This window comes from Amblyomma americanum, chromosome 1, assembly GCF_052857255.1.
Source record: "Amblyomma americanum isolate KBUSLIRL-KWMA chromosome 1, ASM5285725v1, whole genome shotgun sequence".
NCBI classification, from domain to species: domain Eukaryota; kingdom Metazoa; phylum Arthropoda; class Arachnida; order Ixodida; family Ixodidae; genus Amblyomma; species Amblyomma americanum.
In genome coordinates this window covers 165488473-165513943 of record NC_135497.1, presented here as the reverse complement: position 1 = coordinate 165513943, position 25471 = coordinate 165488473, and the positions used below count along the sequence as shown (strand labels likewise).

The 25471-nt window shown below is 50.2% G+C and overlaps 1 protein-coding gene across 1 annotated transcript in view; it reads right to left on the bottom strand.

Annotated features, from left to right (window-relative positions):
• Positions 1-25471, bottom strand: part of LOC144114676 (uncharacterized) — a 203241-nt gene that overhangs the window by 2980 nt on the left and 174790 nt on the right. The window contains exon 9 of the mRNA XM_077648562.1: positions 4248-4535. Within this exon, the coding sequence (XP_077504688.1) occupies positions 4248-4535 (288 nt within the window). The remainder of the gene's footprint in view (positions 1-4247; positions 4536-25471) is intronic.

Below are 25471 nucleotides of genomic sequence, written 5' to 3'. Positions count from 1 at the left end.
AATGGTCTTCGATCTACACTACAGCGCAGGACCGGTTCCGGTGAGTCTTAATGGAAAAAGCCTCCTGCACCCCGTGCATTATAGCGAGCCCTTTAAAGGACAGCGCTTGAACAAGAATATCCTCCAGTGACAATGTTTAAAATGTTTTGTGCAAGCGAAGTTATGTGCAGTCAAAATTTAAATTTCAGCGTCTTCGAGCCTTTCTATATCTTTTCATCACTCTTTTATTGCTCACAGGTCGGCGCTGTTCAGCCAGCCCTACCCACTCGGCCCCACCGCCGGCTGCCTATGCGTTCGGGATTCCGCCCCCCCCCCCCCCCCCTGTAGAATGGGGTCGGGGGGGCTTCCTGAACCGCCGAAGCGACGCTTATTACTGGCAGCGGCCATAGCAGCTGCCTTACTTCTGAATCTAACCGACAGACACATCTGAACAAAAATACGCAGGAGCGCGAGGCGGAGAAATGCGCGGGCGTGAAAAAGTCACTGGAAAGAGCTCGCCAACCTTCGCTCGGGATTGTGGGTTCTGAATATTTGGTTCCGATGTTTATGACGAGAGAACGTAGTGATTGAGCGAGGTTCTGTACCCGGTTGGTCAAAATTTTCGGGGCCAGAGGGCTTGCTTGTTTCATCGGTATATCATGGCATTTAACACGCGAATAAAGCTATCAAGGTTCCCAGAGCACAGAACGATACCTCTTCCGCTTTCTACGGATATTCTGAGTCTGGTGGTGTCATGTCTGCCTGATAATACAGCTCAAAAGCAGACCCTTTGGCCTGAGAACTTTTAACCGACCCTGTACTTTCCTCGGATTATATTTCAGAGCCTTGTGCTATTTTTAGCGCATATGACAGGGACGATCGGGACGATTGCAAAATCAAGGAACCGCACTGCGTAGTCGCGGTGTTCATCAAAAGCGAGACAGTAATTACTTGTTCTTTTTCTGCCTTAAATTATTTATACAGTGAACCAAGGCCATGATGGTGCCACAGCTGTAGAAGCATTTCTTGCAAGGTTTCTGAACCACTCAAAGGGAAAATGTGGGCTATTTTGAATATGTTTAGACGTGGTATTGTGTTCCCATTCGCATCACATTTCTTAAGAGTCCCTTCTCTGTGCCTCAAAAACCGTTTTTCAGAATCCTGAGTAGAAGCTCTTTAAAACAGGAAAAACAAACAACGCCGAAACCAAAACTCGGTTTCTCCCCAAGTATGACGCCGAGATCGAGGCATGTCGTCATGCATACTGTCACAGAACCTCTCGGTGCGTTGACTGACTAAACTGGAGACTGTAAGCGACAGACCACTGTTTGTGTGAAATGGCCAAAAACAAAGGTCTTATTTTTTTCTTCTTGACCAATCTCCGAGCAAATATCGACGGGCATGCAGCTGGTGACGTCACATGTCCAAGGTCGCCCACAGAAATGGTCCCGATTGGGGTGAAAAAAATTGGAAAAATTTAATTATTCATGATGAAACAAACCGGCGCCCGGCACCGAAGCTCGGCACAAGGAACTACAGTGGAAATTTCGGCATTCGTGGAGGTCGGAAAGACGCACCAGCCGCTCATTAACAGTGAAAGATGAGCAACATACGGGAATCTTTCTATGAATTGACAATGTGCAGACGCGTAATTTATAAGAATCAACAGCTACAGCCCAAGGAAACATCAGTTTGCCAGAGTGGAAGTTTGGGCTCGACAGTGCAACATTTCGCTTGGAGTGAAAGCGCATTTAACGCGTGAATAAAAAAGACAATGCACTCACTGCGGTGGCTAAGTGCTTAGTGCGCTCGGCTGCTGACCCGGTGTTCGCAGGTTTGAACCCGACCGCGGCGGCTGCGTTTTGATGGAGGCGAAAGGCGCCCGTGTGCTGTTCGATGTCAGTGCACGTTAAAGATCCCCAGGAGGTCGAAATTATTCCTCAGCCCTCCACTACGGCACTACTTCGTTTCTTCTTTCACTCCCCCCACCCTTGTCCCTTCCCTTACGGGGGCGGTTGGGGGCACTGCACCATTTCCTTCCCCCCCCCCTCCCGCCAGAAAAGTTAATGTCGATTAGCCCAATAATAATAATAATAATAGGAATAATAATAATAATTGCTTTTTGGGATAAGGAAATGATGCACCATCTGTCTCATATATCCCTGCACACCTGAACCGCGCCATAAAAGAAGGGATAGAGGGAGTGAAAGAAGAAAGGAAGAAAGAGGTTCCGTAGTGGAGGCCACCGGAATAATTTCGACCACCTGAGGATCTTTAACCTGCACTGACATCGCACAGCACATGGGCGCCTTAGTGTTTTGACTCCATAAAAACGCAGCTGCCGCGGTCGGGTTCGAACCCGGGAACTCCAGATCAGTAGCAGAGCGCCCTAACCACTGAGCCACCGCGGCGGGTTGGATTAGCCCAGCTAATCCAGGATATACAAAGGGGAAGCGAGATTGAGCTCTCCACTGTCCCGCAGAGCCGTTTGTGCGCCTTTCCTGGTTGTGCGCCTTTCCTTTCGTGAAAATGAATGGTATTTGCAAAATTGTGAACTCCAATGAACTCTACAAAGTCCTTCCACTAACTTGTTTTCTTTGGTTTTTGAGGAAAGGAAATCGCACAGTAACCATCTCACATATCTCAGTGGACACCCGAACCACCCCAAGAAGGAAGTGATAAAGGAGGGAGGGAAAGAGGAAAGAGAAAACAAAATTGAAAGTTGGATTTTGAGGAAAGGCAGGTGGAACACCTGTGGCTCAGTGCTACTAGTGGGGCATGCACAGTAGTGGGTAGAGAGCGAAAGAGAGAAATGCCATGTGTCATTACTGCTCCACGTGCTCTCCAGGAATCATGCAAAATTGCTCAACCTGTGGCCAGTAAAGCTTTCACTTTAAAAACAATATTTCATACGCTGGCAACAAAACACTCGGCCGCCGGCGTATAAGTAGTTAACTCCAAGGCTAAACCTGACGACGCACCAATTGCTTGAGCCACCCTTTATCCAGGTGAGACTAAGGCCCTGAACCTCACAGAAGAAACTGTGAAAATTGAATATTGATTTTTGGGGAAAGGAAATGGCGCTGTATCTTTCTCACATATTGGCAGACACATGAAACACCCTATAAGGGAAGGGAAAACGGAGGGAGTGAAAAAGGAAAGGATGAAAGAGGAAAGGAAGAAAGAGGTGCTGTAGTGGAGGGCTCCGGAATAATTTCAATCATCTGGGGATTTTTATTGTACACTGACATCGCAAAGCACAGGGGTGCCTTAGCGCTTCGCCTCCATCGAAATGTATTGCAGCTGCCCGGTCTGATTCGAACCACTCATTTAAGTACGGTCTTTACGTCACAAACTTCGGTTTTAAATTTCAGCCACTCGCCTTGTCCTCCTCATTGTTGACCAAGGAACCCGTAGCGGTTCCGAAACGCTGTTCTCGATCTAGGCATTGTCAGCAGCTAAATCTTACGTTTCACTTCCAGAGCGCCCTATACGTCATGCACTACCACGATGCTTGCTACCCACAGCACGTTTCAGCAGTAAAAACTAAGCCCTGTAGTCGGCTGGAACACCAGAAAGAAGTGACGGATGCACTTCAATGGACGCCTTGCAGCCTACGGCGTCGGCCGATTCTCCGGGCGCCGCTGTCAATCTGATCAAGCGGTGGTTCATATCCTTTCATATGCCACTCCCTGAGATGTCACACAGGTCCAAGAGGATTGAGTAACCATGACGTCATGGGAACCAGTCGACGCCATTGGCTGGAGGGCCTCTATCGAGAGGCACATGCCGCTTCTTTCTTCAGTTGTATTATACCGGAGTTCGGTTCTCGTACCGTCCACTTAAGTCGATGTTTTGGAGAGGTGAGGTTTCCTCTTGCCTTGAAGCTAACAGCTGAACCTCTTTGTAACGAAGCGGTTTAATACGAAACAACTTATATAACGAAGAAATTATGATTGCACGCGGAAGCTCGGCCATCAGGGGCTATAACGAAGCTACAACTATAACGAAGTAACCACCGGAAACCTTCAACTTCGTTGTAAAGAGGTTCAAATGTATTTGGACCGCTGGCATAACGAGATGCACAGCATGGTTTATAACGAAATAATGAATATAACGAAGGAATTACGATTCCCCTCGGGAGCTCCTTCAACAGTGCATATAACGAAGCAACAGCCGTGAACGAACTTTCAGCTTCCTTATAACGAGGTTAAACGAACTACATGGCATGGCTCAAGATGAAGCCCTTTTCGGAAAACAGTACGCACCTTGATCCTGACAACGTCGCCTGAAGTGGCCTGGTCGCCAGCTGCGGGGGTCTGCTGTGTCACCGCGACGGGCGGCGTGCTTGGTGGCGACGGTGGTAGGGCAGCTGCTGCCGGCTGAGTGCCACTCACGGCGGCTGCTGCGGATGCAGGCCGGGGGCTGCTGGAAGCTACCTTGGCGGAACCCGCGGCGGCGGCGGCCCCGTAGCTGGGACGGGAGGCGCTGGGCTCAGCGGTGGGGTGAGCGCTGGGATCCGCGGCCGTGGTCGGGCCGCCGCTGACGGCGCGCGGCTGCGGGCTGGCCGCGGCGCCCTGCTGGAGTGCTTGCGCGAACGAAACCCACGAGGGACCGGCGGGCGACGGAGCAGGAGGTGTGGCTTGGTTGCCACCGCTGGCCGAAGGCACTGCTGCGAGCCGAAAATGCCCATTTAACGCCGGCTCTATATATCGGCTGCGTTTGCGATCATATCGATCGTTACGACACGCATATATACACTGTCGAAAGCAGAAGACTGGACAGGCATCGCCGGAGCTCCGTTGGTAGAGCACCGGACGCGAAATTCAGAGGTCGTGGGTTTCGGATCCCACCGGCGGCATGTGGTTGTTTTTCTTCTGCTTTTTAATGAATTATCTTTAAAAAGTTTCGCTTTTTATGGGGGTTTAAGGTCGCAAAGAGACTATTTAAAAAGTCATTGCCATATTAAGCCCCCACTGATCAACACCACAAAATATTTTTTTTTAAAATTTCCCTATGCTCCTTGGTTCAGTCACTGTTGGCTTGCGTCATGTATTTCTTAACGAGCCCCTCTCGTCCCTTCCCTTGTCTGCTCAACGGGAAAAAACAGCTGGTATAGAATACTTAGTCGATGGTTTGATGGAATGCCGTCTGGTCAGGTCAGCAGAATGAATCTTCGGTTTACTGACCATGTGAAAGTGGTCAGCTGACTGCAGTTAACATAGTTGACATGGTCAGTGACCGAAAACTCAGTATACTGTGGTCGAGAGAACAGGTCGGAACAGCCGTCCCAACTCAGACAGCTGTGTAAGCCGATAATGGCATGCTCCGTGACTAAACGCGACTAAACATGCAGCTCCCCCAAACAGCGTCGTATAGCCCTTGCACTGAAGAACTTAGTGCGAGGCAATAGCTGTCGCGCAGGGTCTTAATTTTCACACAAAAGTGATCAGCCCTCCCCCCACAGCAACGAAGAAGCGGCAAACGACAAACCCCGCCGCGCATTCAATATACTTGAGACACACGCGCACGCTTTTCGTCTAGCTGTATACGTGAGAATAAAAACAATTTTCTAAAACAACAAAAAAAACAACTTGGCTAACCCTGGAATTCAGCGAAAAGCAAGGACGCTTGCAAAGTGCCTCAGGCTCGTCCATGGCAGCGCCTGCATTCACGGCCGTTCTATATTATATACACACACGACATGGCTTAGACGTAGTATCACCCAATGTCAAAGAGCAGAGGTGAACTAAAGGTCATGGGTAAAGGGTCAAGAGCGACGCCATAACTGTACCACGTACGGTCATACACGGCTAACGTGGTTGGGCTGAAGGTCGCCCAAGGTTATTCTCCGGCCTATGCGATGAATGCTTTACCAAACGTGGTGAAACTTTTCGCTTCGTGTTCAACTGCAGTGACTTCTTCAGTTTCATTCCGTTTAGGGCGCAGCTCGCCCGTCCCTGCGTTCCGCATCGTAGTCGCTGTAACATGCTACCTGACAGATGACGTGTTACGGAGTGTGACAGGTGACGTGTTGGCACGTAGTAGCAGAGCGAAGCGCCACCTGACACGGCGAGAGGAATGGACAGCCGGAAGGCGGCTGCTACGGGACGATGCCGGAGGGGGGCTAGCAACGTAACACGACACCTGCCAAGCGGTAGCTGGCGGCTTGCGGAGACCTGGGCTGAACTTTCGAATTACCGTCCGTCGAATCAGCCTTCAATTTTTTTCATTTATATATCGGGCGTAAAGAATGCACGTTCCTTGCCGCGGATAACGCTTGCTGTCACGGAGAATGTCAGCACATGCTCGCTGTGGGAAACGCGCTTCCCCAATTCCCTTCCTTTCTTCAAAATCGACGGAGTCCGCAACATCGTGAACGACAATGCCAATGATCACAATGAACGCGACGGTGGCGGCTGAGTGACGTCATAGCTCTCACATGGTTTCTCCTCGGTTCAAGGTCAAACTCGTCAAGCTGTTAAGCCGCCTTGACTTCACCCGGCAGCCCCCCCCCCCCCCCAAAAAAAAAAACAACAAAAAAAACACGCAGTCGCGAGAAATAGCGACCACAATCCGGGGAGAGGTATTTTTTGAAAATTGGCTTTTGAGGAAAGAAAATAACACAGTAACCGTCTTGCATATCTCGGTGGACACCTGTACAACGCCGGAAGGGAAGGGATAGAAGGAGCGAGTGAAAAAAGAAAGGAAGAAAGAGGTGCCGTAGTGGGGTCTCCAAAAAAGTTTTGACCACCAGGAGATATTTAACCTGCACTGACATCGCACAACACTCGAGCGCCTCTGCATTTCGCCTCCATCGAAACGCGGCCGCCGTGGTCGGGTTCGAACCCGGGTACTCCGGAACAGTAGCCGAGCACCCTAATCACTGAGCCACTGTGACGGGTAATGCGGATAGCCCAAGCCAAAAATGCGGCGGTAACAGATTAATGAAGTAGAAACACGATACCCGAAAGACGCGGGTTCGGTGGCCGCGGCGGTCGAATTTCGATGGAGGCGAAATTCATGAGGCCCGTGTTCTGTGCGATGTCAGCGCACGTTAAAGAACCCCCAGGTGGTCGAAATTTCCGGAGCCCTTCACCACAGCGTCCCTCATAGCCTAAGTCTCTTTGGGACGTTAAACCCAAATAAACCATAAAGGAATCGTAAATGCGCTGAGGGGACTGGGGTGCGGAGCTGCAGAGAGGTTGCTGTGCACCAAGAAGAACGGGCTAAAACGAGACAGCAGCGGTCGGAAACGTGCCGTGGATCAAGGCACTGACCAAGCTGAAGAGCGTTCCACAGCACCCGTCCCGTGTGAGGTCAGCAGCATGGACGGAACACACAGGCGCACGGGCGACGCGTGCAGCAGCGCGTGCTCGAGGAGTGTCGAGACGAACAGTGCGCGTGCGCAAGGCGAACGTTCGGCAAGGCATTCACGGCAGGAACGCGCCGCCGGTCACAAATGCGCGGCTCGGCTGGAACCCCTTTTATGGGTCCTCTCAGAAAAAATTAAAAACAAAAGATGACGTGAATCGAAGCGACGCGATCCTTTGTATTGGGTTATGCGCTTCAGTTAGGTATTTCACATAACCTGTTAGCACTGACGTTCGTAGCATGCCTGGAATTTGGTAATTTTCTTCATTCCGCATACATTCTATCGTATAGCAATGCTACCGCAACATCAAGTATTCCCGAGACTGCAGCATCAATGCAAAACGTTGGTTGTCATAACAAAATAGCCTAATATTAATGATATCTAAAGAGTGCATTGTCCACAACGCAGGTTGGAGCTTGAGCAAGCTGAAGGCTTCGCGATTTCACTAAGCGTGCGGGCTTTGTTCGAACAAAGCAAGGCTATTGTCACAGCCTGAGGGCATCGAGCCCAATACTGGCGTTGCATATGGCGACACTGTACGAACCACGAGGACCGGAGACGCGAAGTCGTACGCAGTCCAAAGGCCACTTCACATAGGAGCGGAAACGCTAGCAATTTGTGCCGCCGCGGCGCACAAAGCCGTTTCGAGCGGTCGCGGCGCATCGAACGGCCAGAGGAAAGAGGTTCAATAAATGTGCAAATTCTTCGATGCAACGCGCCGCTCTATCGCTCTGCTCGCTCATTTGCTTGCACGTGAACCCACCTTAACGCGATTAGAAGGCTGCCGAGGTCGCTTCGGCTCAACCGAACCAGGTTCTTTTTTTCTCTCAAGTCACGGTCACTCACGCTCACGTAAAAACGATGGTGCATAATAGCGAAAACAAACGGGTAACGAAGCTCGTGCATTTCGTTCAGCCTTCTCGCAAAAATATGCTTTAGAACACAATCATCGTAGCCCACGAGGTTAGGCCTAAAGCGACCACTATGTGACGCCAGATGAACAAAGGGATCGAGCACCCAAACGAGACAGCGGCGGAGGCCACAGAACCGGAAGGAAATTCGCTACGCACCTGGAGGTCCAGCAGCTGAGTCGTTTTTCTTCTTGTCTTTGCGCTTTCCTTTCTCCATTTAGATAGCGGGGCCACAAACACAACTGGCAATCAACGAAACGGACGTCTTGACTGCCTGTCGAGCCCCTAGAGAAAGGCAAAATGGCTGCGCTGTTTCTCTTTTATAGAGGCCTTTTCCGCTCTGCGATTGGCTCATATGCGACGCCACGAGCTGCACGTGTTCCGCCGTCATTGGCTACGCTTGGAGACGTCATGCGCGTGCCGGCGCTTTTGCCTCCATGAACGCATAAAGAAAAAAAGACTGCATGGAACCAAAGGGAATTGTACGATAACGCTTTACCACTGCTCCTTATGGGAACGCAAGGTCCCGGCGCGTCTCGAACACGCGCGCTGAGGAAGTCGAAGACAACAAGTGGAGGGTGACTCCGCTTCGAAACCCAATTATTCCTAGAAGCTACTTTGCTCAGAGGGTGGTGGTGGTAGTGGTTTTATTAAAAATAATAGTAAAAAGGAAGGAAAAGTTTTTTGCTAGCCCCGGCATCTGCCATCGATACTGAAGCACCTGAGCTGGGGCAGCGGAAATAAAGGACAGCAGGCAGAATAAAGAAATGAAATGAAAGAGGTGAGGGGACAGGAAGAGAGGATAGGGGGAGAAGTAATATGTACAAACTATATACACAATAAGAATTGTGTCCAGGTTGTGCGCGTGATTAGTTCATTTTAGAGGAATTAAATGACACACGCGCACATCACTGTGTTGGTTACAACTGGAGTGGGGCGTCCAGTTATTAATCGTTCAAGGTAGAACTTGCGGAGCGTTCGGTCACTGCGTGTAACTACCTGACGGAGAACAGACGGGACGTCAAGCCCGTGTGTTCGAGGAATGCACAGAGGCTCACCAAAGTTCGCTCACGAGTGCGCGCACTGCCCTGCGGCCACAATAGCGTCTTGATGGAGTCAGGTAGTATGCCCTGCGCCCTATAGGCCGCGAGCATATCGCGACGAGCATCGGCGAACGCGGCACAGAGAAGGAGCAGGTGTTCTAGTGTTAGCACCGCATCCGTCACACACAACACTCGTCGCGATTCTGTGATGCACCCGTCGTTCCCCGGGCCACTCGCAGCCAATGCGCGCGCGGAGGATCATTGCACGTTGTGACTGTGTAAGTGAGCGACAGCCGGTGACACTGTCGACGCGCTCACCTCCCGCGATGCGTGGGTCGGGGTGCTGCTTTCGGAGATGGTCGTGGATGGCCGCACGCACGTCCTCCAGCGCAAGGGGCAGATCGCTGGCAGGTAGTTGGTGTGCAGCGGTCGCGAGGTCGTCAGCTTCTTCGTTGCCGGCGATGCCGCAGTGACCGGGCACCCACTGTGCACGCACAACACAACCTCTCTGCGCGAGGCGCTCGATGCGCAAGCGAATTTCTCGCACTAGTAGGGTACCGCGGCCGTTAGATTGCAGGCGGCTGAGGGCGGCGCGGGAGTCGCACAGCAGAGCACTCCTGGGCGGCGGAGGGCCGATGGTGAGCAGCAGGTCCAGCCCGAGCCGGATCCCCATCAACTCCGCCGTGGTGGAGGAGCCCAGGAAGGCTGCGTGTTGCTGGCTGTGCAGTCGCATGGCGGAGATGGTGGCCGCAGCAGCAAGGGAGCAGCTGTCGTGGGCCACTGAGCCGTCGGTGTACACGAGGAGATGGTCCTGGAGCTCCTCGTGTATGACGTCCCTGGCCAGCTGCTGCAAAGCACAGAGGGGTGTGCTCCGCTTTCCCGATATGCCAACGATCTCTCGCTGTACCTCCGAGGCAGCAGGCCAGGGCGCGCAGGAGCCGTAGGGGGGGTGGGCCTTGGGTCAATTGCTCATACTCGAGCAGCGCCGCGCCCATTCGTGAGCGCGGGTGCGAGCGCATACACTGCAGCAGCAAGCCTCCGTCCGGTGCGCGGTGAAGCCAGGCGACACTGAAAAATTTTTTTGGGGGGAAAAGAAATGGCGCAGTATCTGTCTCACATATCCGCGGTCCCCTGAACCGCGCCGTAAAAGAAGGGATAAAACATGGACTAAGCGAATCATCGAAGAAAGAGGTGCCGCAGTGGAGGGCTCCGGAATAACTTGGACCAACTGGGGATCTCTAACGTGCACTGACATCGCACAGCACACGGGCGCCAATCTCAGAGTTTATGTCCTGTCGTTGCGGTGGCCATTGCTCTCAAAGGAGGCCCCGATGCGCGATTCGCGGTCACAACCTTAGCACTCGCTCGATAAAGAGAAGCCGCCACACTTTGACGTCCCCCTGAGTGCGAGACGACAAAAAACATCAAGTCGGCGACGCTAGCCCAGGCTTAGCTCAGTCGGAATAACTAATACGCGTCTCGCTGGCGATCTCCGACATCGGCGTTTGGTGGTATTGTAAGATTATCGCAGACATCCATGTCTGAGGATATACATTCCCTAAGGTTTCCATGTTGTTGCGATTACAGGATGATAGAGGAAAGTGCACGGGCCTGCCGACGGGCTCCAGCTATGCCTAACCACTGCCGCGTGCAAACAAAGGGCAGTTCAGAGTGCTGTCAGGGAAACTACTGAGAGGAAAATGGTGCGCTGCATCAACTGCGTCCCCAGAAGCGGCAACGGCTGCATCTGCAAAAGATCCTCCTTTTCATCCCTGCTCTTCAATGCCGGAAACAGCTGTGGCGTAGGGCGTTTGGAACACTGTAGTGCTGCGTTTGTATCTAGTTTATCGGCGCCCCTTGGATTGTTACGCTGTTCAATCGAGTAACTATACTTATTTCAGACACCTCAGGGGCTGTTTATATCGAAAAACGCCCGTGTGCTGCACAACATGAGTCCTCGTTGAACAACGCCAACCGATCGAAATTACTGCGTAGCCGTCAATTACGCTGCCTCTTTTGCACTTCTTTATTTTTCGCTTCCTCTTTCGTTCCTTCGCTTACAGCGCGGAGAAGCCACGGAGGAGTGTGTTATCTAACCGTTCCCTTTCCCAGCCTACGCTAACTATACCGACACCCTGCCTGTTCAGAATAGTATAGCGGGGTTATGCGGCCACAGAAGTTACAATCTCCGAGGCACCGTTTGCCAGGGCCACGGGTCACTTTATCGCTCAAGGACATGTGGATGTTCCCTGGTCTGCAACTTTCCTGTTATCCAATATTGCGCCGACAGCAACACCGTTTGCGCAAAGGATAGCCCTCCACAAATCTACAGCTGAAAACACCCACCACACATGCGATCCAGAGAAAAACCAAGAGGGAACAGCACGGCATTCGAAGCTAGGGATGACGGGTAGAATTGAATCTGAACAGTGTTGCGGCTACTGCGAGAGATTCGAAGAAACGCACAGTTTAAAGTGGCGTACTGTAGGTTTAACGAACCGGATGACGGGAGACCTCTCGGGAGCGGACGCCCCCGCCGAGGCGCCTCGCCGTACGCGGTGATTACAAACTTTCATCGCGGGCTAAGTTGCACGTATCCCGCTCTTCACCCCGACCTGGACAGGGCGCAAGCCACACTCAGACGCCTACAAACAAAGGCCATTCTTGGCCCCTACCGATTACGTTTAATTACCAACGGTGAATATGACCCTGCATGCCCGCACTGTGGCGACGGGACGCATGCCACACAAGACCATATATTATGGGAATGCGCTAGCAACCCCGCTCCGACGACACTCTTGCCTGCCTCCTCGGCGGATGAATGGGACAAACACTCGACCAGTTCAGGAAAAACAACGCAGCTGGCCCTCATCACGCGAGCTCAAGAGGTCGCCCTCGGCTTGCTGCCACCCTGGGCTCGCGCCTGCCCCAACTAATCCCTTCCATTTTGTGGCAATAAAGTTGTAACCACCACCTTATTGTAGTAGAACCCACGCTTCCAACGGTACCAACGCTTCTAGTTTCGAATGGACGCTGGATTGAAAGCGGGTTGTTCCACCGAGAAGTGAGATGATTCCTGAATAATAATTGCGTTTTTTTTTTGGGGGGGGGAGGAAATTGTGCATTATCTGTCGCTTATATCGTTGGAAAAATGAACTGCGCCGTACGGGAAGGGATAAAGGAGGGAGTGAAAGACGAAAGGAAGAAAGAGGTGCCGTAGTGGAGGGCTCCGGAATAATTCCGAACACCTGCGGATCATTAACGTGCACTGACATCGCATAGCGCACGGGCGCCTTAGCGTTTTTCCTCCATAAAAACGATTACTTCACCATTTCCTTTGTGGTGGTAGTGGTTTTTTATAAAATAATATAAAAACGAAGAAACAGATTTTTGCCAGCCCCGGCATCTGCCATCGATACTGAAGCACCTGAGCTGTGGCGGCGGAAATAATGGATAGCAGGCTGAATTGTAAAATGAAAAGAAAGAGGTGAGGGGAGAGGAAGAGAGTATAGGGGGACCGTTTCCTATCGTCAAAAACAATTTTTCATAGCGGCATAGGGTCTCAGCATCTTGCGAACTACACGACATTCGAACAGGAACCGTCTGGAAGGGTGTTGCGGCAGCACAATGCTGCGCCATTGGAGTTCCACCCTTATGTAGCGTTCCTAACGTCAAAATTAAAGCAAGAAATCAACACTGCGGCAATGATGTTCCACCATAATCTATTGTTCCTAACATTTAAAACTAAAGAAAACTTCGTCACATGGCGCTTCCTTGAAGCTGGCTTTGCTGTGGTAGGCAGGAGTGTTGGATCAATCTTCATCTCTTTCCCGAAAACGAGCGGCCGAGCCTGCGAGCTAATTTCGACCACCTGCGGATCTCTAACGTGCACTGACATTGCATAGCACACGGGCGATTTAGCGTTTTTCCTCCAGTGTGCTTTTTCGATGTCAGTTCCCGTTGAAGATCCCCCGGTGGTCGAAATTATTCCGGAGCCCTCCACTGCTCTCTGTGCTGATAATAATAATTTGTTTTGGGGGAAAGGAAATGGCGCAGTATCTGTCTCATATATCGTTGGACACCTGAACCGCGCCGTAAAAGAAGGGATAAATGAGAGAGTGAAAGGAGAAAGGAAGAAAGAGGTGCCGCAGTGGAGGGCTCCGGAATAATTTCGACCACCTGGAGATCATTAACGTGCACTAACATCGCACAGCACACGGGCGCCTTAGCGTTTCTCCTTCATAAAAACGATTACTTCGCCGTTTCCTTTCTGGTAGTAGTCGTTTTTTTATTACAATAATAGTAAAAAGGAAGGAAAAGATTTTTGCTAGCCCCGACATCTGCCATCGATGCTGAAGCACCTTAGCTGAGGCTGCGGAAATAAAGGATATTTGGAGGAATTGAAAAATGAAATGAAAAAGGTGAGGGGAGAGGAAGAGAGGATAGGGGGACGGTTTCCATTCTAAAATTTTGGATTGAATTGGAAAACGTTTATTATCGTCTTGAGTTATAAATCGGTTTGTTGATCTTGTTAGGTGGCCGTCAGTGGAGGCTGGCGGCGACCTCTTCGGCTCTCGTCACCACCTGTACTTGGGTTTCCAGGTTAGAGCTGAGCAACAAGGTCTCCCACGGGCCCGGGAGCGCGAGCCTCTTGAGCGATATTGGTTGGGGATCTCTCGGACAGTCCCAGAAAATGTGGTCTACGGTGGCTTTGTCGCCGCATTTGCTTCACTCCGACTTATATCTATTCAGGTACACATGGCTTAGGACAGCTGGATTAGGGAGAGTTTTTGTTTGAAGTTGTCTCCACAGTACCTCCTGTTCTTTGTTTATGCTTTTATGCGGAGCAGGGAAGGTTAGCCTTTCTAGTCTATAATGCTGAGTAATCTCATGGTAAGTATTAAGACCATCTCTCGTGATTTCGACGTCCGAGTTAGCCTCCACAGCTCGGCCGATAGATTCTCGAGCTTTATCGTGGGCTGCCTCGTTCCCCGGGTTTGACGAGTGAGCCGGTACCCAAACCAATCACACGTCTGTCCTGTCTTCCGGGTAATTCCTGAGAATTCCCAAGGAGATGGGAGATATTCTGCCCTTGGCGAAATTGCCAATGGCTGCTTTTGAATCCCTGACAATCACTTCTGCTCGCGGGTTTGTCAACGTCAAGGTGATTGCCGCTTGTCCGGCTATTTCTGAAGAAAATTTTTCATAGCGCCATAGCACTATTCGAACAGAAGCGGTCTGTAAGGTTGTTGTGGCAGCCCAATGCTGCGCCATTGGAGTTCCACCCTTATGTAGCGTTCCTAATGTCAAACATAAAGCAAGAAATCAACGCTGCGGACAGGAATCCCACCATAATCTATCGTTCCTAACATTTTTAAAAAATAAAGAAAAAGTTGCCCCGTGGCGCTTCCTTGAAGGCGGCGTTGCTGTGGTCGGTAGCAGTATTGGACCCAGCGTCGCCTCTTTCCCGAACACGAGGTAACGCCCGTGTGCTGTGAAATTTCATTGCTCGTTAAAGATCACCAGTTGGCCGAAATTATTCCTGGCGGCTGCGTTTTTATGGAGGAAAAACGCTAAGGCGCCCGTGTGCTGTGCGATGTCAGTGCACGTTAAAGATCCCCAGGTGGTCGAAATTATTCCGGAGCCCTCCACTACGGCACCTATTCTCCCTTTTTTCTTTCACGCCCTCCTTTACCCTTCCCTTACGGCGCGGTTCAGGTGTCCAACGATACATGAGACAGATACTGCGCCATTTTCCTTTCCCCCAAAAACCAATTATTATTATTAATTAATTATTCCGGAGCCCTCCACTACAGGCTTTCTTTCTTGCTTTCTTTTCTCAGTCCCTCCTTTATCCCTTCACTTAAGGAGCGGTTCAGGTTTCCGCCGAGATTTGATACATACTGCACCATTTCCTTTCCCCAGCAGCCAATTTTCAATTTTAATGGATTGGATTGGATTCTAAAACATTTACCCGCCGCGGTGGCTAAGTAGTTAGGGAGCTTGGCTACCGATCCGGAGTTCCCGGGTTCCTTCCCGACCGCGGCGGCTGCGTTTTTATGCAGGCAAAACGCTGAGGCGCCCGTGTGCTGTGCGATGTCAGTGCACGTTAAAGATCCCCAGGTGGTCCAAATTAATCCTGAGCCCTCCACTACGGCACCTCTCTCTTCCTTTCTACTTTCACTCCCTCCTTTATCCCCTCTCTTACGGCGATGTTCGGGTGTCCGCCGATATATGAGACAGATACTGCGCCATTTCATTTCTCCAAAAACCAATTATTATTATTATTATTATTATTATTATTATTATTATTATTATTATTATTATTATTATTATTATTATTATTATTATTATTATTATTATTATTATTATGTAAAACATTTATTGCGTCGAGGGCAGATTGCAGGAGACACATACTAGACGGCCGCTAGCCCATGGCTGGCGGCGACCTCATTGACCCGCTCGATTGCCCGTACTTGAATCTTGGGATCCGAGCTGACCAGCACGGCGTCCCACCGCTCGGGAGATTTAACTGTATCAACTCCGCCTGAGGCGAATTATTTGCGCAGTTTCACTGAATGTGGTCGTATGTGGTCCTTTCACCATATTTATGGCAGTTTGGGTCGTACTGGCCAGGGTCCTTGAGGGAAAGCACTGCCGGATTCTGAAGGGAGCGTGTTTGCAGTCGGCGCCAGGTAACTTCCTGCGCTTTTGTTGAAGATCTGTGGGGAGGAGGATATGCGCGCCTCTCCAGCCTAAAGTGATGGGTGGTGTCATGAAATGAGATCAACCCGTCCCTCGTGAAATTCTGGTCGTAGGGCGTCCTCACTGCCCGAATGCGATAGCCCACCCTCTTCGATGACATTATTGCAACCTCCCTCGGCGGAGGAATGGGACAAGCTCTTGGCCAGTTCAAGAAAACAACGCAGCTGGCCATCATCACGCGAACTCGAGAGGCCGCCCCCGAGTGGAGGTCACACTGCCTCGCACCATCCCCAAATAATCCAGGCTTCCATTTTGTGGCAATAAAGTTGTAACCACCACCTTATTGGGGCAGAACGCTACGGCGGTGCCAGCGCTTCTATTTTCGAACGGGCGCTGGTTTGAAAGCGGGTTGCTCCGCCAATAAGTGAGACCATTACTTCGCCGTTTTATTTCTTGAAAACCAATTTTTCGTAGCCCAGCGCTACGGCATCATATCTCATACTTTGCGAACTACACGACATTCGAAAAGAAGTGATTTGAAGACTGTGGCGGAAGCACAACGCTGCCCTAACGGAGTTTCGTAGTCATCTAGCGTTTCTAACATAAAAAAACAAATAAAACGTTGTTTGGTTTGTTTTAAGGTGTTCAACGTCCCAAAACAACTGAGACTATGAGGGACGCCACAGTGAACGGCCTTTGGCAAAAGTATCCAAGAAACTCAGTTTGTTTCTAACACGTGTGGTGCAGCACTTGTCACGTCCTTTCAGCTCTAATTTAGTGCAATGACGACCCTATTCTCACCTTTTGCGGACTTTTTTCGTCTGGTGGTACCCTAAGAGCTTCAATATGACGCTGAAAAGCAAACCCCTTTCCTTAGTTATACACCTCTGGCTAAGAAGACATGTCTGCAGCGAAGCTCTTTGCTCGGCCTGTGTGTGTGTGTGTGTGTGTGTGTGTGTGTGTGTGTGTGTGTGTGTGTGTGTGTGTGTGTGTGTGTGTGTGTGTGTGTGTGTGTGTGTGTGTGTGTGTGTGTGTGTGTGTGTGTGTGTGTGTGTGTGTGTGTGTGTGTGTGTGTGTGTGTGTGTGTGTGTGTGTGTGTGTGTGTGTGTGTGTGTGTGTGTGTGTGTGTGTGTGTGTGTGTGTGTGTGTGTGTTCTATCCTCCTCTCTTTGTCTCTCTCGCTCGCTCTTGATCCAGCTCTGGACAGCGTAACTATAGGCTAGCTCCGTGGTTTAATCTCCCTTCCTGATCCTCCTCCATTCCAGTTACATTATACTTATTGCACTGGCAAGTAAGTATAGCCTTCAGTACACCATGAAATGCATTCTGAGCACAGAGATGATGTCAACGCCGCGGTGGCTCAGTGGTTATGGCGCCAGAAAACTGATCCGGAGTTCCCGGTTTCGAACCCGACCGCGACGGGTGCGTTTTTATTGATGAAACACGCTAAGGCGCCCGTGTGCTGTGCGATCTCAGTGCATGTTAAAGATCCCCAAGGGGTCAAAATTATTCCGGAGTCCTCCACCACGGCACCTCTTTCTTCCTCTCTTCTTTGAATCCCTCCTTTATCCCTTCCCTTACGGCGCGGTTCAGGTGTCCAAAGATATATGAGACAGATACTGCGCCATTTCCTTTCGCCCAAAACCAATTATTATTATTAGCACAGAGATGAGCACAGAGAGTAGTGGAGGGCTCCGGAATAATTTCGGCCACCGGGGGATCTTCAACGGGCACTGACACCGCACAGCAAACTGGAGTAAATACGCTAAAGCGCCCGTGTGCTGTGCAATGTCAGTGCACGTTAAAGATCCCCTGGTGGTCGAAATTATTCCGGAGCCCTCCACTACGGAACCTATTTTTTCCTTTCTTCTTTCACTCCCTCCCTTATCCCTTTCTTTAAGGCGTGGTTCAGTTGTTCAACGACATATGAGAGAGATGCTGCGCCATTTCCTTCACCCAAAACCAATTATTATTATTATTATTATTATTATTATTATTATTATTATTATTATTATTATTATTATTGAAGAGATTCTCAAGAATACCTGTAGAGTCAAAAATGGCGTTGCGGTAGATCGCACAACGTACACGAAACATCGTATTTTTCTTGGCTGGATACTGGCCGAGAAAACGAGGATTCAGTAGGAAGAACTAGACTCCTTGAGACAACGCACCTGGCAATACGCTGGTAATTTCCATGCACGGCTGGTACCAAACCTTTGGTCACATTAAAGGACCCCAGGTGGTCGAAATTTTCTCAGCCCTTCACTGTGGCGTCTCTCATAACCTTAGTTACTTTGGCACGTTAAAAACACCCTTAAAAAACCATACCTTTGCTCACAATAAATTATAAAAGGACTGAAAGACGTACAAGTGAGATAGTTTCATCTCTCCTCTCGGCAGCACCGAAGCGCAGCTGTGTTTAAGGAGCTGGCTCGATCGCTTCGGCCAAGCACTAGCCAAGCCTAGTACGGAGTTCATATTTCCCGACGTCCCCTAGGTGCATGTTATCAGACGTCAGCGTCTCTTTTCTCTTACGGTAGTGATACTGAGAAGCTCCGTGATTTCGGCTGCTGGCTGTGTCTTGGAAGCAGGCAAACCCTCTCTGCACATAGGCAGGCCTGCGCCAGGATGGCGGGTCGTGCTTCTGGGAGGGCCAGACGGCCGACGGAGAGGCTGTCTTGGTCTCCCGGCTGAGGGCGCTATTCCTCCGGCGCCAAGCAACGTACCCGAACTGTGCGCATGGGGCGACGCGGCCAACGCGGTAGACAGGCGGACGAGGAATCCGTACGACACCCGCAGGAGTCCCGGAGGGAGTAGCGGCGGGCGGATCTGGTATGCCACGGCGTTCTTGTTATTATTAATGCGAAAGCATTAAATGGTTATGTGGCGTGTTTCGTGTCAGCAAAACATTATCCGCACGATTACGTCGTTCTGTGAACATGGATGTGCAAAAGTTTGGTAATGTTAGAGAGTAAGTGATGAGGTCTTGCTGTGGAAAACATTTGGTTGACGAATTGTGATTAGTTAATTAGCTACACTTCGACGACGCGATAGACACGTACGGACGCCGACATAGCACCTGGGCGAGGAAAGTAAATTAAAGTAAAAAATAAAACAGAATAAGAACCGCAAAAATAAAAATATTTTAAAATAAAATAAAATAAAAGTAAAAACAAAAAGGAAAATAAAAACGGCCGTGGCTTAGCTTGGTTACGCCTGGTAATTGCGAAGCAATAGCGTGTCATTCTCGGATAAGCTGGTAGTGTGGCTGGTGGTAGTCTTGGGTTACGCTAGTGTTACGGCTTACAGAGAATCATCTAAGAGGAAGTCATCCGTCGAATCCGTGTATGCCGACAAGCATTTCCCTCACCAGCGTGCCCATTACAAAATCTTCCAGTATCGATTGGCCGACGGTGCGGTAACACTCCATTTTCTCCGCGTAGTAAGATATGCCCACTCGGTGCTTGCAGTAGCTTTCGTTAAAGTACGGTAGCGTTACGCCGTAATAAATGTTGGGGTTATTGTCCCCGTCCAAAATGCGATACAGTTTCTTCTTCTTCTTCTCCTCAAGTAATATGGCACATACCCACGTGGGGGGATTGGCCAAGGTATAGAGTAGAATGCCAATGAAGCATTTGCGCGGGGAAGGAAACGTCAGAAGACTGAATCAAGATTAAAAAAATTGGAAAAATAAAATGAATTCAAGAGGTATGAGTCATCCGGAATAGAATCAATCTAGCCTTTTTTGGACATGCGAAAGAATTTTGTATATAGCTAAAAAGATAATCGATTACTTGCACTTATGTAATCGTGAAGGTAGCCGCATACACTGCTTAACGGGAATCCCTTGGCACTCGCACCGAACGATAGAAGAACTGTAAGAGACAGAGGCAGTCCTAGTCTCGAGAGAGGAACCTCCAGATATTGCTTTCTCTGAACCGCGAACCGCCGGCAAGAGAGGAGAAAATGATCGATTGATTCAACTTGCCCGCATGATACACAAAGGTTTGTCGCAGCGAACCCGCACCTGCATTAATACAAGTTTAAGTGAGGGATTCGACATCGAAGGAGCGTCATGGACACTTCACAAAGCCTTGACTTACACCACCGGATATTCCATGGGTACTTTAGGTGTTGAAAGTCCACGGTATTGAGCAACGGATCACTCAAAGTGGCTGAAATATGTTAGAACCGCTGGAAACGTGAAGCTGCTAACAGAATGAGGTGAGGGACGGGATATATTACAGGTGCGCTGAGAGCTGACCTTGCCAATAAATCAGCCACCTCGTTAAAATAGACGCCTGAATGCCCAGGTACCCAGACCAAACGGATCTCGCGCACTGTGCTCGGAACAAAAAACCTAAGTGAACGAGTCAAGAAAGATTTTTCCTAATTTTGGAGAGAGACAATAACTGAAAGGCAGTCTGTAAGAATAAGAACCCGTGCGACATGTCTGAGAATTTTGAGAAGAGCCAAACCAATGGCCAAAAACTCTGCGAAGAATATAGGAGTATAATCAGGGATACAAACGGAGTAGCTCCAAGCTAGATCCTGCGAATATATGCCAATCGCCGCCTTCTCACAGCTGCCGGAGGCATCAGTGGAGAGACCAGTATGATGTGGAAAATTCTGTAGGTGTTCAGAAAGAAGACCATTTAGGGTATGTGCGGGCATATGCTTCGCATGGGACGGGAAAATAAAGTCGTAATAGAAGACGGGATCAGCCTGCGTGTCAGCAACTCGTTGCAAGGAGATCAGATCAACCTGAAGCGGAGCTAACAGATTCTGCGTGAACCTAGCTTGCGGAAGCTGATAACGTGGCCAGTGATTAGTCAAAAAAGGTGTGGTTGGGATACAAAAATTGGAATACTAACGCCTGGGGCCGGGTCAAAAGACTTGAGGAAAGTACGCACTGTTAGAAGTTGGAAGCGGGAATAGAGGTTGGGGATACGGGCTTCCAGATAAAGGACAGCGTTGGAAGCTGATTTTGGGAGCCCGAGGCATAGCCGTAGGGCACGCCTTTCCAGTAAGGCTAATGGCTGCAGCTTGTAGTTCGCTCTACCAGAGAACAAGGGGCAACCAAATTCCAGAATCGGTCTCATATAAGCCTTATAGAGCAACAGTAGCGTGTCACGACGCATGCCAAACTTTTTATTGCCAACTCGGGTCAAACGGCCCAGTGCACGTTCCCCTTTAATAACATTATTCTTAATATGGTGTCGCCAGTCCAAATTTTGGTCATAAGTAACACCTAGGTATTTAACCGACTCCACCTGCGGAATTGGAGTGGAGCGGTAGGCTAGCGAGATGTACATAGGAGCGTCGGGTGGAAATACCAGCACGCCACATTTGCTGACATTAAGTGATAAATTGATTTGGTCCAACCTGACTTCAAGAGCATTCAGATATGCCTGCAAATACCCGTAGAGCACATGAATATCCTTTGCTGATGCGAAAAAAGCTATATCATCTGCGTATACATGAACTGTAACGTTAGGATGAATGGGGATGTCCCGAACTAATATGTTGAAAAGCAGCGGAGAAAGAACAGAGCCTTGCGGCACACCTCTTGATTGACCATAGGTATTAGAACAAAAAGATCCGTCTGTACAGAAGAAAAATCTATCTTTTAGAAATTCACAAATCCAGGCATAGAGGTAATGCGGTGGTTGTAGTTGAGCAAGCTTGTTAATGAGGACTGTGTGCTCCCCGCTGTCATAGGCCTTCGCAACGTCAAGCGTCACCAAGGCCGAAACTTCTCTCTGGCGCAAACGAGAGCGCCCAAACGAGAGCGGCGGAGGCCACAGAACCGAAAGCAAATTCGCTACGCACCTGGAGGTCCACCAGCTGAGTCGTTTTTCTTCTTGTCTTTGCGCTTTCCTTTCCCCATTTAGATAGCAGGCCACGAACACAAATGGCAACCACCGGAACGGACGTCTTGCCTGCCTGCCGAGCCACTGCAGAAAGGCAAAAAGGCTGCGTTGTTACTCTTTTATAGTGACCTGTTCCGTTCCGTGATTCGCTCATATGCTTCTCCACGAGCTGCACGTGTTCCGTCGTCATTGGCTGCGCTTGGAGACGTCATGCACGTGCCGGCGCTTCTGCCTCCAAGAACGCATAAAGAAAAAAAAAACTATGGAACCAAAGGAAATCGTCGTACGATACCGCTTTTCCACAGCCCCTTATGGGAACGCAAAGTCCCGGCGCGTCTCGAACACGCGCGCTGTGGAAGTCGAAGACAACAAGTGGAGGGGGACTCCGCTTCGAAACTCAAGTAGTCCTAGAAGCTGCTTTGCTGAGAGGGTCTAGTTCAGAAAATACAGAGGCGCATACCAAGTTCACGGGCGTACAAAGCGAGAAAATGGGACGATGCTGCTAGCATTCATTTCCCATTTTGTCCAAGTCCGTGGTTTCAGCTCAGAGATCCACATAAATGAGCCACCAGAATGCGGCAAATAAAGAGCTGTAGCGATTTGTCAACATTTCTGGCTTTTACCTATGTCTCTATGTATTTGTTATTGCATCCGTTTAATTCATTTTATTCCCACGTGCTAGCGTGGATAAGCCCCGGAGTAAGGAGTATGTTTTACTGCCCACATGTGAGGCGACAGTCTGAAAAATCGGATTTGGGGGGGGGGGGGGAATGGCTCAATATCTGTCTCACATATCCGCGGAACCCTGAACCGGACCGTAAGAGTAGGTATAAAGCAGGGACTAAGAGAATGAAGGAAGAAACAGGTGCCGTAGTGGAGGGCTCCGGATCAACTCGGACCACCTGCGGATCTCTAACGTGCACTGACATCACACAGCATACGGGCGCCAATCTCAGAGTTTATGTCGAGTCGTTGCGGTGGCCATTGCTCTCGAAGGAGGCCCCGATGCACGGTTCGCCGGTCACAACTGTAGCACTCGCTCGGCAAAGAGGAGCCGCCAAACTTTGACGTCTCCCTTTGTGCGAGGCGAAAAAAAAAACTCAAGTCGGCGACGCTAGCCCATGCTTAGCTCAGCCGGAATATCTGATACGCGTCTCGCTGGCAATCTCCAACGCCGGCGTTTGGTGGTATTGTAAGATCATCGCAGGCATCCATGTCCGAGGTTATACATTCCATAAGATATCCATGTTGCGATCACAGGTAGAGGAATGTGCACGGGCCTGCCGACGGGCTCCAGCTATGCCTAACCACTGCCGCGTGCAAACAAAGGACAGTTCAGAGGTGTGAGGGGAACTACTGAAAGAAAAATGTGCTTTGCATCAACTGCGACCGTAGGAGCGACGGTGGTTCTGGTGGGGAGCTATCTGTAGAGTCAGTTGTGTGGCGTTTGCAAGACAGCGACAGCACGCGTCACAGCACTCATGTAAGGATGGTGCCGAGCGTGTCTTCGTGATCAGGCGTTAGGTGCCTTAGCCAGAGGACGTGGGAACAAAGCCTGACAGCGACGGCCCCGTTTCGATGTATACGCGAAATTATTTAAAGAACCCTGTGTGTTCGAAGTTACTGCAGTACCCCTCTATACGACGATCACGTTTGACTTCAACCTGTGTTTAATGCTGGCTATCAAATTCAGGCAAAGCGCCGAGTAGAATGGCAATGCAGTCGCCACGTTTCACTTGATGAGCGCGGACGGCAATTGTAGTTTAAATATTTAGCTTAAACGCTTGTCGTTACCTCGTGTTCGGGAAAGAGGCCACGCTGGGTCGAACACTGCTGCCTACCACAGCAACGCCAGCATCAAGGAAGCGCCACGTGACAAAGTTTAGCCGCCGCGGTGGCCCAGTAGTTACGGCGCTCGGCTGCTGACCCGACAGACGCGGGTTCGATCCCGGCCGCGGCGGTCGAATTTAAATGGAGGCGAAATTCTAGATGCCCGTGTACTGTGCGACGTGAGAGCACGCTAAATAACCCCAGGTGGTCGAAATTTCCGGAGCCTTCACTACGGCGTCTCTCATTGTCTGAGTTGTTTTGGGACGTTGAACCCCTCACACCAAACCAAACAACGTTTTCTTCCTTTTTTTGATGTTAGGAACGCTAGATGATCATGGAACTCCGTTACTGCAGCGTTGTGCTGCCGCCACACTCTTCATGGGCGCTTCTGATCGAATTTCGTGTAGTTCGCAAAGCGCTGAGACCCGATGCCGCAGCGCTGGGCTACGAAAAATTGGTTTAGAAGAAAGGAAACGGCGATGTAATTGTCTCGCTTCTTGGTGGAACAATCCGCTTTGCAAACCAGCACCCGCTCGATAATAGAAGCGCTGGTATCACCGTAGCGTGCTGCTACATTAAGGTGGTGGTTACACCTTTATTGCCACAGAATGGAATTGATTAGTTGGGGCTGGTGCGAGGCAGTGTGGCCTCCAGTCGGGGGCGGCCTCTTGAGCTCGCGTGACGATGGCCAGCTGCGTTGTTTTGTTGAACTGGCCAAGAGCTCGTCCCACTCCTACTCCTTCGCCGAGAGAGGTGGCAAGGATGTCATCGAAGAGGGTGGGCTATCGCATTACGGCAGTGAGCGCGCCCTCCGACCCGAATTTCACGAGGGACAGGTCATCTAATTTCATGACATCACCCATCACTTTAGACTTGACAGGCGCGCTTATGCCCCTCCCCACAAATAGTTAACAAGAGCACAGGAAGTTACCTGCAGCGCCGACTGCAAACACGCTCCCTTCTGAATCCGGCAGTGCTTCCCCTCAAGGACCCCCGGCCAGTACGACCCAAACTGCCATAAATATGGTGCAAGGGCCACATATAACCACATTATGCGAAACTGCGCAAATGATCCGCTTCAAGCGGAGTTGATACAGCTCGCTTCTCCCGAGCGGTGGGACGCCGTGCTGGTAAGGTCGGACCCCAAGATTCAAGGATGGGCATTCCAGCGAGCCAATGAGGTCGCCGCTAGCCATGGGCTAGCGGCCATCTAGTATGTCTCCTGCAATCTGTTCTCGACGCAATAAAAGTTTTACAATCCAATCCATAAAAATTGAAAATTGGCTGTTGGGGAAAGGAAATGGTGCAGTATGTCTCAAATCTCGGCGGAAACCTGAGCCGCGCCGTAAGGGAAGGGATTGATTGATTGATTACAAACGTCTTTATTTCTTCAATGTTCTCCGAACATGTGGGTGGACCGCCTAGTCCGGTAGTCCACTGGCTGCTGCTGCTGCGCTGGCCCTCCCCACCAGCCAGTGCTGACGGTCAGGATCATCGCTGAGCAGAATAGCCTCCCACTGGGGGTCAACTAAGGGATTATATTGGCATGCCCACACCATATGGTAGAGGTTAGCTACCGCTCCACAATGTGGACACTGTGGAGAGTATAGTGTAGGGTACCACTGGTGTAATTTAGCTGGCGTTGGGTAGGTGTTGGTTTGTAGTCTCCTAAGGGTGTTCTCTTCTAACTTGTTGAGGGATTTGTGTGGTGTTGGGTACTCCTTTCTGGCTGTTCTGTATGGCGCAAGATTGT